The 16,566-nt window shown below is 46.0% G+C and overlaps 1 protein-coding gene across 15 annotated transcripts in view; it reads left to right on the forward strand.

Moving 5' to 3' along the window:
* Positions 1–2,868: 2,868 nt before the first annotated feature.
* LOC126580902 (protein NDRG3) overlaps positions 2,869–16,566 on the forward strand; it is a 35,972-nt gene continuing 22,274 nt past the window's right edge. For 8 of the 15 annotated variants that reach the window (XM_050244233.1, XM_050244236.1, XM_050244239.1 and 5 more), the window contains exons 1-2: positions 6,781–6,935; positions 7,004–7,178. Coding sequence is in view for 3 of the 15 variants with exons in the window: in XM_050244243.1 (XP_050100200.1) it covers positions 6,086–6,123 (38 nt within the window). In the remaining 12 variants the exon portion in view is untranslated. Of the gene's footprint in view, positions 3,152–5,891; positions 6,124–6,780; positions 6,936–7,003; positions 7,179–8,987; positions 9,320–16,566 lie in introns of those variants that run through there. The other 7 variants (XM_050244234.1, XM_050244238.1, XM_050244235.1 and 4 more) reach the window with 5 other exon arrangements.

Genomic DNA, 16,566 nt, shown 5'->3' on the forward strand with positions numbered 1-16,566 from the left:
ATCAATACTAAAATGATAAAAATAAGACGTTTATTGATAGTAAGACAGCATTTAAGTAATGTTTGCTAATGAAATTATCGTATCGTAGATGAAATCAAATTTGTATGAAATCAAAATTCTAATCTTATCCATAAAGTTGCAAAAATCCAGGTAATAGCATTGTACTAGAACAGCAAACAGAAGCACAGACGATACATAAAGGTAATGTTTACTTTTAAAAAATACTGTAATTTACATATTTCCTTTCAAGATACCACAAATGTAATAGTTTCGTAGATATTGTTTACGAACGAAACAGTTTGAAAAGTAGAAGAGTTCCTTGTGCCAATCGTAAAGAATGCAACAGGTTGCTGCCGATGAATATCAACGGTCGGGTGCTTCTTCGTTCGTTCTTTTGCCTCCCCGGAATGAGATTCTATGCTCCCCTTTAACTGTAGAGGTTCATTTCATGACAGAGTCAACTCTACATCTTCGTATAACAATTCTGTTCTGAGTTGCTTTTCGTTTCATCTCGTTCGTTCGCCCGATTTTGCGTTTTGAAGAAGACCGGAAATAGTCAGGGGATATGCAACAGGTGATTCTCGGTGACTTCAACGCCTGAAAGTAGGAGGAAATTACTGTAGAACAAGCAAAGGCGAATTAAATACGATGGCGCTGAGATCGGCTGAAGGTTTCGCGGGCTCAAAAATGTGAATTAAACCAACAAATGTGAATTAATGAATCAAAAATTACAGTCGTGCTGATTAAACTCCAATAGTGACTCAATTTGATGGAGAGTAACCACTTCTGATTGGTTAAATACATATCACCAGCAGAATGTGCCTCTGCAAACCAATTGAAACAAAAGGCATGATTCTAAGGAAGAACTATCACTACTGTCATTAATAATGCTGGTGTAAATGATAAATATCTTACTCGGTATCCGTCTGTAGGTGAAATATCTATTAAACAGAAATAAAAAAGTAATATAGGCAATAGATGTTATTAGATTACTCGGAGTTCATTTAAAGGAAACCTATAAATTTAACAATTTGGCCCATTCAATCAGTTTACAACAAAAGCGCTTATAGCTCATGTAACACAGCATCACACACAACCCCATTAAATTAAAACCCGAAATCCATTCAACTAATATATTTAGACGTTTCTTGATCTAATGCTACTAATCATTGATCATCACCTTTCGCCGTTTCGGCAGCAATTAACACTGTGACTTCGAGCTATGTTTGTCCAAAATATCCACAGCTCCGGTACGTCTAGCCAATGATGACGATATAAAACCGGCCAACGTGTGCAGCAGCGATAAGTATATTAATAAACGTTAATTATCTGTGACCATAAACATCGAATTAATACGAAAGAAGTGCGTGGAAAAATCCATTCGCTCAAGGGAATCTGTGACCATAAACATCAAATTAATACGAAAGAAGTGCGTGGAAAAATCCATTCGCTCAAGGGTATCAAGGATAAGCCAAATACAGTGGTAGACATTCGTTTAGCCGAACTAAGCATTTTCGAGATTTTTCTCAAACTAGCCATCCGTTTTCCATTTTGATTAATAGTAACGGCATGTTATACCGTTCTTTAACACATGTTTTAACAAAAAACGAGAAGGATGTTTTGCTATTTTTTATAAATGTCTGCTTTTCTAACAAATCCAAAACTATAATTTGCCATGGGTTGCGATAACATTTATTGGGCTTCCTATCAATTTTTCATCTAACAGTCGTCAATGGGACGACATAAACTCGAAATATTTTGAATTTGCGATCTTTTGCAAAAACCAATCTAAATAACAAACACAAAATGTTTTTTATGTGTTTGCAGTAGGAAATGCATGCTAAACTTTTGGGAAAAGGGACGTTTTTGTCTTCAAACCATGCATTCAATTGTTGGCGAAAATGAGTTCATTTGTTATCTTACTGAAAAATGAGGTCTTACACTTAGTTATTTTCAATGAGATGAATTAAAACGCCTTTTACAAGCTCCTTGTAAATGACTGAAACCATTTGCGTTTAACTTAAACAACTGGGAAGCTGCGCATGATGAGCAAGTCACATACGACATCAAACCTTTAATACCGAGATTTAGCTTGGAACTTACGATAAGGTACGGTGAATCCCTTATGGCTGAAATGATACCAATAACGGTTTTATCCATCCAAATCGTCAAAAGAATACTTATTTGCTTTGAAAAATATTACATTTTGCCATTATTTAACTGAATTCATTGTGAAACAGTCGGTAGACACTATTAAAAGACACTATTTTGTTCACATTTAGTGGAGGTATAACTTCCCCATTTGATATTTTTCAAAAGAAATAATATATGGATTTCTCTTATCTGTGAAAATTTGAACCAATGGAACGATTGGAGTAGCAGTAAACCGTACAGAATTTGATTATTTGTCGTATTACTTCCGTAAGTCACTTAGCTCTAACTCCTTATTTTTAAATAAATATTGAAAAATCAGGGTGTTGATCAAAATGAGTGACTACTATTGAGCTTCAAACACAAAAATTGCATTTGATCGAAAACGATGCGAAATATTATGTTTTTCTTGCACTTCGGCTAAACGAATGTCTACCACTGTATATCGATGGAAAAAGTCGGACGGAATGGAGACAAATAGCAAAAAGAATTCCTTTACAGACGAACCCGTTCTTCCCTTGTCCAGGACTCCTAGGTGAAACAAGTTATCCTTCCATAATCATCGCGCTTATGAGTTCCTCTTTTATCAATCTTCGCAATCGCCCTAACGTGCGCCACTCGCACCATCCGATCTGGTGGCCCGAACCGACACATTCATCTCGCCACTATCGACGACACCAGCGCGTTCACGGTTTGACGGTTGAATGCCGCGGCTGGGGCCTTCAGTTCTCCCCATCGGTTGGAGTAGCGCGGTCCGAATTCGATCGACTCTCGTCGTGTGTTGTGTTCCTCGTGGTTGGTTTTCGCTGGTATCATACTTCTCGTAGTCCCTTCCTTTAAACCCCCTGCTACGACACCTGCTGCTGCTTGTGACACACGACTTGTGGCACTATTTCATATTAAGTTTTCGGCATTTCCAATTTACGACAGTCCAACGTGTCTTTGTTGTCTCCTGTGCTATTCGCGACACTGTGTTTGGGGGTCCACCAGGCCAAAACAGGTGAATAAGATCGAAGGAAGAATACCAGTTCGGTGCTGGCTGGTCCTGCAACGTTGAAACGCGCCGTTGTGCTTCGTTATTGGTAAAGCTGTTTACAGTGGCATGCCGTGTTGCGTGTGGTGTGTGAAGTAATCACAAGTGGCTAGTGTCCACTACTGGAGTGGAAACGGCAGAGAGGATCGGTCACCAATCGGTCAACGAATTCGACACAAAACGCCATTGTCCATTATGGGTCCACTGGTGGCAGCAGCAGCAGCCGATGGTTTTGTGTTAGTGGAATGTGCACGCCCCTGGCATGATTAGTGATCGACGATGTGTGACGCGCTGGTTTCCCCATGCTGCTCCCATGATGCTGCGCCCAACGGGTTCAATTACAATTTGTTTACAGAATCGACAGACCGCCTTCCGAAAAACGGAAGCTGCTCATCATTTTGCTCGTCCCTAACACGCTCAATCGCAGTGCTCCACACAAACACGCTTGCAGCCTCCACATACACCTTATGCGATCGAGACCGATATGCATAGTTGCGATCAGATTTATCCAGATCCGACTACGACCACCAACGGGCTGCCAACGTTGCTGGCATTGTGTTTGTCTTTATCGATCCATCGGGAGCGTGCAACGGTCGAGAAGAGCCGGCCTCGCGATCAGTGATCTATCCAAGGGGATTACCCTCGACGAGAACGTTCCGATCCGCTTATCGATCATTCAAAGTACCCGCCATGACCCCACACAGAGTGCTCGGTGTCAAAACGATCATCATCATCCCAAGTCACGATCAGCGGCACCTAAAAGCGGCGAAGATCCCTAGGCCCTTCTAGCTTTTTTGTGTTGTCTCGCTCACGGTTCATCGAGAGATTGCATTTTGGGTAAATAGCGGTGTACATCATCACCATCCAACACTCGAGAATGGCCAACAAGTGACTGTCCAGCAGGGAGGGAGTTGAGGGAGTACGGAGAACCTTCGCTTGGAGTGCTGCCTCTCGTCGTAAACGTGCTTTTCGAGAGGTTTTGCTGAATAATTCAGGGTTTTTTTTAATGCTGTTGTTGTTGCTGTTGATGCTGTCTGCTGTGTCCGTGTCGTCCGTTTGTGCTAGGTTCGTTTGCGAGAACACACACTTGACGGAGTTGTCTCATAGGGATGCAACAGCGCAGCAAGAGCAGCTTGAATTTGCTCGCAGAAATTGGTGGTATCATCGTTTTGCTTTGTTTTGTTCTTTGGAGGATCCTCGATCATCGATGAATTGATACATTGAGCCAATGAATTCGTCGACAATGGAACCGTTTCAGTGCTGGCGCACGCGAATCGAACAATCACTTTCATTCTTTGTCCACGTTCTCTGGTTGGAACGCGATATTCGCGATCGAGAACCCGCGATTAGCCGGCTCATCTGGATCGTCGGCGAAGTGGATTGTTCCTGTTTGCCATAAGGTTCTCTAAGCCAACTACCCACTTCGGAAGAAATGGATTATGATCGAGAGTAGTAGCTTAGATGATCAGATGAGGTTCGAGTACCTGACTGACTGACATGCGCCCTTACACCGCGGTGTACATTTGGTTAATTGTTGCAGTCGCAGTTTATGGATCGCACCATCGCGGAGAAACCGGTTGATTAATCGGAGCCGGTGCCGGTCCGCCAGGGATTCCCTAGCTCGAGAGGCGAGATTAATCGCGTAATGCTAATCCATTGAATGCTCGACTAGCACACGCTCCACGCTCCGACTATAGACTGTTGTTGGGCACCGACCACAAGCTTGACCACAATTCGAACCTTCGAGATATGATGGCCACATTACAGCCGGTTGCCACGATTGGTGAGCCAGTTGCGTCAGCGATGCGATGGTCGATCTCGGTCACAAATAACGAATGGCTCAAGACACACATCACGCTTTGCAGCGAGCAAACAGAACAACCTTTTTCGGTGTTCGGGTTTGGAATTTGTTTTTGTCTCGGGAGCCGTCCGGGGGGCCTGTTTTGCCCCTACTGGTACTGTTGGGTATTTCGGGGATTTCCTTTTTTTGTTCTCTTCGTCGGGTTGGGGCGACCTTGTCAGTCAAGTGACGCCGAGTGGTGGATACACATGGTTGGCATAACATAGTTTGCCTCCCTTGCAAGGCCCTCATCTCATCCCCGAAACAGGTTTCCTTCGTTCCAGTCCACCGTGATGGCCCGTGGAGAGTCAATCATGCTCCATCAGTCCTCATCTCTCAGCCAACAGTCCACGCAGTGTGCCAGTACGAATGGTCGATCCTCTGCGCGAATGCTCCGATCGTTGCAACCGCTTTGCGTCACTCCATTTGCCACGTGTGTCTCTGTGTGGAATCGATCAGACCAAATGTAGGCTCGCAGACCGAGGCCGAGGCCGTGCTGGAGCGCTAGCGTTGGTCTATGATTATGTGTTATCACTAATGACTCCTGCAGTCGCATGTCGCCAGAGATGCTCCAAGCGAGAGATGTTGCACCAACCAACAAACGGGGGGGTTGACGATCCGTAAAGAAATATGATCCATCGCGAGCAGTCGCTCGGTCGCGTGTTTCACTGCAAGTGCATCGTGAAGATGCAGTCAAGTGCTCTGGAAGGAGTGCGAAACCGTGTTCGGCGTCGTGCCCTTCAGTGTCCGTGCGTGTTTGCTTGTTTTACGAGGTCTCCTTTTGGGAAGGGAAGTGATGTGCGCGGTGTGGGGTTAAATGACGACCGAAGGTTAATGTGAAATGCGGTTTTCTCTCCTTTTTATCAGACAGTGCAGTGTTGTTTGAAATCAAGATTGTGTAAAGGCAAGTGTTGTAGTTGTGCTTCGATTTGAAGAAAAAGCAGAGGTTGCAGAACGCATTCCAACGCCGCTGGTGCAATTGCTTCGTCTAGATATCTGGCGTCATAGCGGTTCGTGTCATCATTCAGCGAACGAGTTCAAGCCGAGCAGGACAGCGTAAAATGGCCACAGTGGAGATGCCACACATCGAAACGCCACCGTAAGTAGCAGCTACAAGTATCATTCCCTTTTTGTTAAAACATAAAAATGACACAAAATGAGAGCATTACGCTTAAAAGATAGAGCATGAGCAGTGAGTTATCATTCCAAAGGGATTGTGTGATTGTTTTTGGGTTTCTCTTTCACCAATTATCGTACACCATCGGAGGTTTGTGACGTCAATGGGATGGGGTTACGAACCAGTTTCACAATATCCACGGTTCATATTTCAAACTCGTTCCATGGAATTAGCTGATTATGCTTGATTATTATAATTGACAAAATTTAAAAACTGGTTTCATACGAATGAAAGAACTGCCCACCAAGAGAAATGAGAGCTGGTCAGTCGCCTTTTTGGGAGACAGATCTGGTGTGGTGTTATTTCTGCCGTTATCTCTGCCGTAAACCTTTCGACATCTGATGTTGAAACCAACTTAATATCAAGCCGATTTTAGTTCCCCAGGAATTGGGCTAGATAATTGCTAAAAGGATATTCGCTTCCCACGTTGAAGTCCTCTTGAAGCACGCGCAGGTGTAAACGCGAGACTGCTCGAAATAATACGGGTTCTATTTCGAGCAGTTTTGTCGAGTAGATTTGTCGAGGAGTTTTGTCGAGCAGCAGCAAAAACAAAAATTTTTTTCACAAAAAAGAAAATCCTCGAACCGAGCTGGACGTGTTTCGTAAAATGCGCTCCGTAAATTCATCAATTTACGCGTGTTGAATCTCACGGTGCCTTTTGTGGGGAATAAGAGTGTTGTACGTGTTGTGGAAATTGTGCGATCTGCCGATCATTTAAACGTTTTTTCATAAAAGTGAGTTCAGGGAAGATCGTCGAAGGTTTTTTTTTTGCTGATTCTGGTTCTGTTTTGTGTGCTTCTAGTAGGGTGTGTTTCGTGCCAGATTTGGGTTGTGTAATTCCGGTGACCCCTTTAACACGAGGAAACAACAAAAAAATCAGGAACAGGCGTGTTCCGGATCGTCACAAAAAAGGTCAAAACCAGCAGCTGCGATTTGTTTTGATTGGCCGTGACTGATTTTGTTCTAAACAACGAAAGGTATGTAGGAATCATTCCTCCTCTTCCGTCTCCTCCGCAATGCTCCTTTCCGCCTTTGACTCTGTTGTCCCTAGAATGAGCCCTTACTCCCCCGCAGATCTTATCTTTGCTTTGATTAGTTTCGTTAGGTGGAGGAGAGACGCATCTTAAATGCCGAGTAGTCACGATAGCGCGTGTTTGTACGTGTGTGTGTACGTGTGTCTTCTAATCTTCTAGCGCTAGTCTCGGAGTGGCTTTTCTTTAGTAGATAACGATAACGGCAGCAGAGTGTGCACTACTAATCTACTACGCTAGACAAACAAACGGCGACTCCCGTTGCAGTAGGCATTGATTATTGATTTTTCCGCAGCTCAAGCAGCCCTCGTGGACTCGTTGTTTCGTAACTCTAGGGCACTAGCGGGGATCACTGATAACATTCATCATACTACTTCATGCCTTGCACTACCATTTCACCTTGCATTCTGTCTCGCTTTCGGTGTCAGCTACTCTCCGCTGTTTTTTTTTTTTTGCTTTTCCCCAAAATTCCTACTCGTTCTCGTAGTAACCAGTACTAAACGACGTTGCACGCGGCAACAACCGAGAAGTGTGCATTCCAAACGACTTCAGCTGACACAAGGAAACTCCCAGCCACCCAACAAACACACACTGATATGCACACCACATGACGCAAGGGTTTTTCCGTGCCACCCTTTCCGGCGTTCATCCCCATCTTCTAAGCCGCGTGCGAGGACACACATTCGCATATCCTTCTTCACGCCACAAAGGCTGCTCACCTGGTTGCTGATAGTGTTGGTGTGCGGTTTCCAAACGCACCACCGCACAGAGGAGTATTTGAGCTAAAAGTTGGCCAAAACTCTGAGCAAATTTTTGTTGTTGATTATGTTGAAATATTCTAAACATGATAGTACTCTCCTACAGAACTCATCAATGATTATGAGCTAATTCCTCCATAGCTGTTATTTTTAGCTGTGATTTGGTAGTTTACAAATAGCCGGGTTAAATGCGTCGCGCCATTCTTGTCGAAAAATGGAGTTATAGTCAAGATAAGAGCCTGTTTTGGTGTGCAAAATTATCTACAAGATCAGTAGAATAGTTTGCAGTTTTTCACAGTTTTTTTTAATCAAAAGTGAACCATCCCAAAATAATATGAAAAAGGGAAAATTTTAACTTTAATTATCTCAAAAACCCTGCAATTCCTACCAGAAACTCAAACAGCATTTAAAAGAGCAAGGTCTCTACAATATAAAACCAATCAAAATTATTCCTCGAGGTTCCTCTTTACCGATTTTTCGATGTTTTAGTTTGTTTGTTTGTTTGTTCTGCATTTGTTTCTTTATTTACTCTAATTCTCTAGTGCTGTTTCTACGCAATATTTGTGCCACATGCTTAAAAAATAGCTCCATAAAGGATTTTGCCGCCAGTCTTTAGGAATTTGAAATTTGAGAATGAGAATTTGGCGCAGGAATTTCTGAAGTAGACAAAACGAAGGTTGTTTGAACAAAACATTATTTTTTACAGTTTTACATCGAATAACAAACATATTCATAACAAACACCATTATGGGGTTTTGGCCAGCTTTTGGCTCAAATACTCCTCTGTGCGCCGCTTTAGCTATCGCCGGTATTATGCCGAGAAAGTCAATCGCCGAGCGCAGAGAGAAAGGATGAGAATTTTCCCAACCAAAGAACGAGAGAGAGAGAGAGAGAGAGCGAGCGAGAGCGAGTTGGGATGGGAAACTCTGGTGGTTTGCTGGTTCCGTTTTTCACCCATCATTGTACACAGAGGCTGGCCTCTCTGGTGTGGCGCAGCGTCAGTATCCTTTTTCGTGTCCTTCGAGTGCAAACGAATTGCTAAAGCAGAGCCAGAACCAAGTTACACAATCGTCGTGACCCCTGGTCCACCTGCCCACCCGCAAAACCAGCCCTTGGCATCCCTTTTTTTGGGGACACTTTCGTCGCGGCCAGAACGTAGAAACGGTGTGAAAATTCCGTAGTCCTTTCGTGTGTGTCACGGTCGTTCTCGTGGTCGGTGTGTAACCTTCCTGGTGTCTCTGGGGGGTGTCCTGCTTTCTGCGGAAATCTTCGTATCATCGTCAGCAGCTCGCGCTCTACCCGTGCTTTGTCCTTCTTCGTGTGCTAAAGGTAATTATGTAGCTCCATTTGATGATTCGTTGATTCCTTAGACTGCCAGTAGACAGTTTGGCTGCTGCGTGTGTGCGTGTGTCTGTATGTGTGCTCGCTTGCTCCGTTTCTCCGCTGCTGGCTGTTCTGCGCGCACCACGATCGCCCATCGCCCCAATCCGCCCCAGCAAATTTGGGGCTCGCGATGCGACGAAAGTTTAAACCGTAATTGCCCGTGGACCGGCCGGAAGGGTGCCAGGATCTGGTGACAGGTGGCAGCGTGAAGTCAGTTACATAAGCATTTTCCACGACCCGAATTCGTCACCATGAACCGGATCCCCGTCATGGCACGGGGAGAGAAGGACACGGGGAATCCCGGGGAAAGGAAACCTTCCGTACAAACGCATACACCAGCACTCTGTTCCGTGAACTCACCAACACATTCAATAGCAACTCTCTCTCTCTCTCTCTCTCTTTCTATTTCGTTCTCTCTAATATTTGCTCTCTCATTCCGAGTTTTCCGAACGGTTTTTCTCGTGGAAAACATAAAGGATCCCCACCAGCCAGAGCGGTGTTTGTGGGTCTGAGTGTGCGTTGCGTTTGTTCTTTTAAACTGGTGAGAGTATCGTTCATCGCACTATAGTGTGCCTTTTACACACTACCTACCACCCACCAATGTCCCCACTACCACCCATTCGTCGCGGTGTCAAAGTGGAAAAATTTATGAAATACCCTAGAAGCCCGTAAAGCCAAGCCATGGGGTTGGTCACCCCCCGGGGGAGGGGGCTCGACACGCTACGTGCCTGTCTCCGGTGCTTCCGGTCCTCGAAGAAGGAGAGATCCAGTATCCTACCACTCTACTGTACGGACTCTGTGACAGGTGATTGTGGCAGACACTGCGACGTCTTCAGGGCATCCTACATGGCCGACTTGCTGCTCCTGTATGTCACTCAATCAACTGACAGTAGGGCCGCAACCAATTTGAATATATGAGATCCAGACCGGTCATCGAATGCTGTTGCCGACGACTACTTGGGAAGGACCAAGCCCAGGTGGTCTGCCAGGAAGTTCTCTTTGCTTACATAACCCTAACCGGACTACAGTGGCTCCGGCCTCCGACGTCAATGCACCTGAACCCCTTTCGTGACCGCTCCTCTCTCTCTCTCTCTCTGTGCTGGAGCGCGGTTCGCATGACGTAACCGCGTGTCCCGGGACCATCCGGGCTATCGCTATCCGGTGGCATCGCGGCGGAGTGTTGGTTCCGTTTTTCCATCCGCTCGCAACTGGGGTGGTGTCAATATTTACCCTCGACTTTAAACCATCTCGCGTCACGTGGCAGCACCCGGAACGTAACGTCATTCCGTCACATGATTCGAGCATCGATCCGAAATCCAAAAGAACGAAACCGATGGCTGTCTGTTGAACCACGCCAGAAGAGGAAGCCCAGAAGTCAGAGTAGCACTCGTTCTCTAATTATGACAGTTTTGATTGAGGAAAGTGGAGTCGCGGGAGAGCCTGTTATTCTGGTTGTCTGCTCCAAATGGCTAGATCGATGGTTCCGAAAGGGTCGTGTCGGTTTTTTGCTGCCATGCTTTCCGTTGCATGTTGGCATGTTTGCGCTGCGCCGCGTCCGTTGTTCCAGGGACAGGAACTTTTCTAGTTCCTATTGCGCTTGGTCGGTTGTGTAAGACCTATTGGATTACGGGCAGTTGCCTCTGGAGTTGCTACTGTTTCGTAATCAGTTTCAAGTTTCAGCAGCATTCCAGCGAATGTTAGCCATGAGTTACCAAATGACGCATTTGTACAAAACCTCTACTAGCGTAAAGGTGTTTGGATCATTTAGTTGAACATCAAACACATTTTGGAATTCTTTTGGGATTAAGAGCTGTCATCGTTTGGTGATCGCAAGCGTAATCGGAGACTGTAATTCGAACCGTAATTGGTGGTCATATTGGGAGGGAGCAACAAAAAAAAACCACCAGGACCCTAAATGGCAACATCATTTGGACGTCAATTAGTGGCGGGAAATGAAGGATTAAGGAGCAGCCGAACCCCGAGGTCACCGAGGATATGCTCAACCTTAACCAGTCCAAAATCGAAATTAATTACCCAAATCGAAAAAGCCGACCAACCCGAGGACTTACTGGTCAGGTCCGCTGGCTTACCTTTTAATTAAGCCAAGAAATGGAGAGGTTGTTAGTTCTAATCGTCCGCGTCGTGCTATGGGCTCGCGCTGTTGCCAGGTGAGCCTGAGTTCGGAAGAAGCCGGGCCAACGGGCGAGTTTCTGCGCCGCTGCTGCTCAGGGTCATATATTGGAGAAATGGTAATTTCGCTGCTTTTTCCGATACGAAACGGCCTGGCATCAGTGTGGGCGCTCTTGTTGTGGGAGCAGCTAATTAGCACTGCTTTCTTCTTCGACCCGATGAACTAATCGCACTCGGTAAACGAGAATCATTTGACGCCAAACTGCTGGCGACTGTAGCAGCATACTCGCGGGAGAGCGCAGCTTACGTAAGGCAAGAAGAGTCCATGAAGGGGGCCGGCAGAAAAGGTGAAATTTAACCTTCGGTAGAAATAAAATGCATCAAACGTGCGTACGGCGAACGAACGGAGCACAACGATGACGACGACGAAGCTTGGACGATCCACCGACCTTCACCTTGATTGTCGGACGCAGCGAAATCACCTCCATAGGATTGAGCCATCGGTAGCGCGCGATCCCGCGACTCCGACCTCCAAAACCATTCAAAATATCGAAAGACATAGCCAAGGGGCTTAGCGATACTTTCGGACTCGTGCTTTGAGCTAAGTCTACTCGGTGACTTCGGTTTCCAGTTGCAAAAGTCACAACGCGGCACCGTTCGGGACGTTTTCCCCAGGAATTGCGAGGTGCTGATGAAGGTTACAGGCACTTCGTTAGCAATCGGACGCTCTTCAGTTCGCACTGCATACCGGTGTTGGTTGGTTTCACGCCAGAACGGTTTGGTAGAAATTTCCGATCGAATGCGGTTTGTGTCAGTTCTGCTATCGGATTTCGCCGATAATAATAAATTGTCCCAAAAAACCGGTTATTGGTTTACTCTCCGAACGCTTGGCAAGCTGCTAGTTATTGGCAGAGTGTCACCTCAATCCGGAACTGGATTTTATTCCGCTTTTATTCACTTTTTAACTGCAATTGTGATGTTGATATCATTGGTGTAATATTCTTCTGTAGAGAGTTCTGTCTGATTGCACAATCGAAACTTTAACTTTAAGAATTATTAAACAGGGTTTTTTCAAGGAATGAAGGAGTGTGATACAAAGACTGTCTGATTCGCGAAACTCATGAGTCTCAAATAGAATCAAGAAGTATCACAAGAAAATTGGAAAGTGTGCTTTCAATTACTATCACATCTCATAAATTGGATTTAAATTACTGTTTGACAGTAAAGAGCGTCCAATGTAGTCCTGAAGATCGATAATCTGCACAATCTAACGTTTAATAATCGTTTAATAGCGTGACGCATATTGTAAACGTTTATTTTTTTCAATCATACTTGGAGAAGGTCATACTGCCAAACCTAGCATACCGATGTTCCGTTCGAACAAAATAAGAAAACAATGGAACAAAACTAAAAAAAAACAAATGCATTGGTTCATGTATGGCTCAATTTATATCCTGATTGATGCCTTCAAACATTGAGCTGACCTTCAACATTGAGAAAACCGCACAAAATTGTGCTCAAATCACGGCACCCATCAATACAAATTGGGAATGACTAGAGATACTGCAATGATTTGGCAACTACCCAAAAATCCTGATCCTGACTACCAGTGGCCGATGGCCGGGGGGGCATCTGAAGTCCATTTACTGCCACTCGTCCACGGAACAAGTTAATGACATGCTGTAATCCACAGATTTGACCGCACCATTATGGCGTGGTTTGGTAGTGCTCGTTGAAGCCAAACCACACATCAAAACATTCACCATCACGATCGAACCACACAGCATTGCACGTGATATACTCCCCTTTACACGCTCGGCATTGAAACAAAGCGCGACGCGACGCAAACTGCATTCGTAGGCCACACTATTGAACATTTCGATCGAGGTTGAGTGCAGCATGGAATGCACTTCTACCACGTCGCGAACAACACCTCGAAAATGGGTCGACCGGTTGTCGCCGGTTGACTCTCAATGACCATATTTTCCGATGATTTTTGTTCCGATCGGCCGGTCCGCGTGTTGTTGAGGTGTGCGTGCGGATTAGGACGAAACAACATTAATGGTGGGTACATTATTGATCGAGGTCAGCATGAGATTGAGAGGGGGATTGGACAGGGGTAGACCGCGTGGAGTGCAGTGTGAGACCTGCCACTGTGGCCGGTGTGGCGATGGTGGCAGCTGTCGTGTGCGCCACGGTACAGTAAATCGATGCGGTTTGATCGTGTGTGGAAGCGGGCGCTCTGCGACGCGTACACGTTGAATATTTCAGATCTCCACCGTTTGTTGGTTCACCATACGGGCCACCACGCAGAGCATTTGACCACGGCAATCGCTGAAAATGGTGCACGACACTTTGACGCTCCCCCCCTTTCCCGTATGCTGTTCTCATTTTTCGAGATATTATGCTCCTGGGGGCATGGGGCAGGCGTCGTCGCAATGGTGGAATATGAATTATGAAAACAAGGGAAAAATAGGAATTTATGGTGTTTACGTAAGCTTCTGGTGGTTCTGGGCCGGCCATTCCGGAGAAAGTGTCTTCTAGGGGGTCTGTGGTCCCAAATCGATGCGATGCCTCTTCTCTTCAGTGACCCATTGGTGTAGTCACGTTAAGCGGCTTACCCAACCGGCAGCTGCTCTGTCGCGTGACCCACGGTACGGAATCGATCGATTTTTTCCCTTTCCCTTACGTTGAGAGTCGGTAGTGGGTGCAAGAATTTGCTTTGCTCTTGCTCTTGGTGGGAAGTTCTGTGCTGTGGGAAAAATTAAAATGAAATTAGGCGGTTCTTAACACTCGAGAAGGATTCACGCGCTCCAAATATCCGACGTGTGCGGCCTTGATGCTGCGGGCGTTACTTCCGCAATGTCGACATCCGTGGAAGTTGTCCCTTCTCGTCTGTCACCAACTTCACGTTAGATTGATTGGATCGACAACGACAAGGCACTTCAGCTGCGCTGTCAGTAGTATATTGACAGCATGAAGAGCGCACCCTACCTCCCTCGGAGTCAGCTCAATGTCATCTGCAAACCATGGTCTGTCCCTAGCACTGGGAAACTTTATCCAAAAGCCCTGCCAAAGTTGCTCGGAACGAATTTATAATTAAATGGGCCGGTTGGGACTTCCTAGGCTCATCCTGAACTCTGCGGATGGGGTGTTGATTTGATCTCGGTACACGGTGGAACCTTTTACCATGGACCTATCGCGTTGAAAAATGGGGCATTACAAGGACCGGCGATGTGTTTGACAGGCAAATCTCGAGGTCCTTTGACAGGAGAGTGAAATGTCGAGAATGTGTGTAGTATCTACACCGGGAACTATTTGCCAAGATGCGGGCTTTCGTTTAGGAGCTTTTGTTCTTTCACGGATCGCTCTTAATCCTTTGGATAATGACGGTCGCTGGTTGAGCTTCGCAATTTGTATGCTCAAGGTCTGTCAAATAAGGAGACATTCTCCTCTTTGTATCGACTAAATAATGATATTGAAACACCTTAAACAATGCAGAACCGCAGGGTTGGGTGGATATTTGATAGCTTCAATCTACTCCTGAGAGAACCCTTGGTGCTGGGAGAGGAACTTTGACGCAATGGCATCGGTTTACAGCGACACGCGCGTGTATCAATTTACCAAGCAACCTGAACTCGTTACTTCAGCCAAGCAGCACGGTGGTGTGATAAACACCAAAGCAAACAGGCTGCACCATCCAGCTACCCATCCTTGAGAGAACCACCGGACGGTAGGGCGTAGTTCCGTTGACACTACGACACTACGGCGGCCTAAATCAACTTTTCGCCTGCTCAGTGCGATTGCGTCGCAAAGCCGCTGACCAGCCGCCAAGTGGGCAAACCGGTCCATGAGGCACAATGTCCCCCTTTTCCCCCATGAGAGGATACAAAGAACCCAGCCGAGCACGTAAGAAGAGTTTGTAAGAAAAATTCGCCATCTTGTGCGGAGTTGTGCCAGGGGTTAAATAAATGTAAATCCGGCCACAGTGAGTGCAGTGGACTTTGGTTCTTTTGCGCGCACCATCTGCATAATGCGCCGATGGACGTTCTTTATTCATGGTGCAGCAACAGCAGCATCCTAAGCGCTTGATCCCAGCGTGCAGTGCAGAATCAAGTTTATGGAGCAGAAGAAGCGCAATAAAATAATCCAAGCATCGAGAATGCTCACAGCTTCTTAATGGAGTGTACAGTGTCAGATTATACAGGAGATGATGACCCGAGATCAAGGGCCATGAGCGTCATTTTTCATTTCCTTCGCTAGGAACGGTTTATTAAACCTACTGCAGCGCAAACGTTACGCCTGAATTGCTCCCAGTGCCCTTGTATGGATAGCGTCTCGTGGCCGTGATTCGTCCCATGACGACGTGCCCAGAGACGTGCTGATGGCGTTGAACTACTGCGTGCAGCGACTCTTGCAGTAAGCTTCATACGACATCCGCTACTCCCAAACGTCACTCCAAAGATGTCCGAGCGCATAGCTCACGAGCTCTGCGGGGATGGGATGGGGTGATCGAGCTGTGGCAGTACATTTCTTTCTAGTTCGATGGTTCTGTCCTGGATGCGTCATGGGGCCATGAGCCATGAATCATAAGTTTTTGTTGCATCAATTTCATGCTGAACAGGCAATGAAACTGCAGGAGGCAACAACTTTACCATGTTGCCGTAATCCCCAACGGGGTCGGTGGTGCTTTATATTATCCTTGGATTTTTTCCAACGCCCACCGGTCCTCTTGATGGGCTCCTTTTGGGCTATCATCCGTTTGCCGAGCTCAATCTCGTCGGGGTATTCGAATCCTTGATCCTCCCCGTGGCACGAGACGCAAACAGTGCATAATCAAATGGATTATCGCGAATCAACCGAGTATTCGAATACTTTGTTCCACTGTTGACCGTCTGGTGAAATCGCTTTCCAGCGACATCCATTATTCACATCATTTAAGGCGACTGTGGTATCGCGGATTGGTGAAAGATAAGGAGGCAGAGCGAAATACATGGAAGCTGGCTGCTGGCTGCCGTAGCATATTGGAGATTCAATTAGGAGTCTGAGCGCAAGAGGACGAT

The sequence above is a fragment of the Anopheles aquasalis genome, chromosome 2, assembly GCF_943734665.1.
Source record: "Anopheles aquasalis chromosome 2, idAnoAquaMG_Q_19, whole genome shotgun sequence".
NCBI classification, from domain to species: domain Eukaryota; kingdom Metazoa; phylum Arthropoda; class Insecta; order Diptera; family Culicidae; genus Anopheles; species Anopheles aquasalis.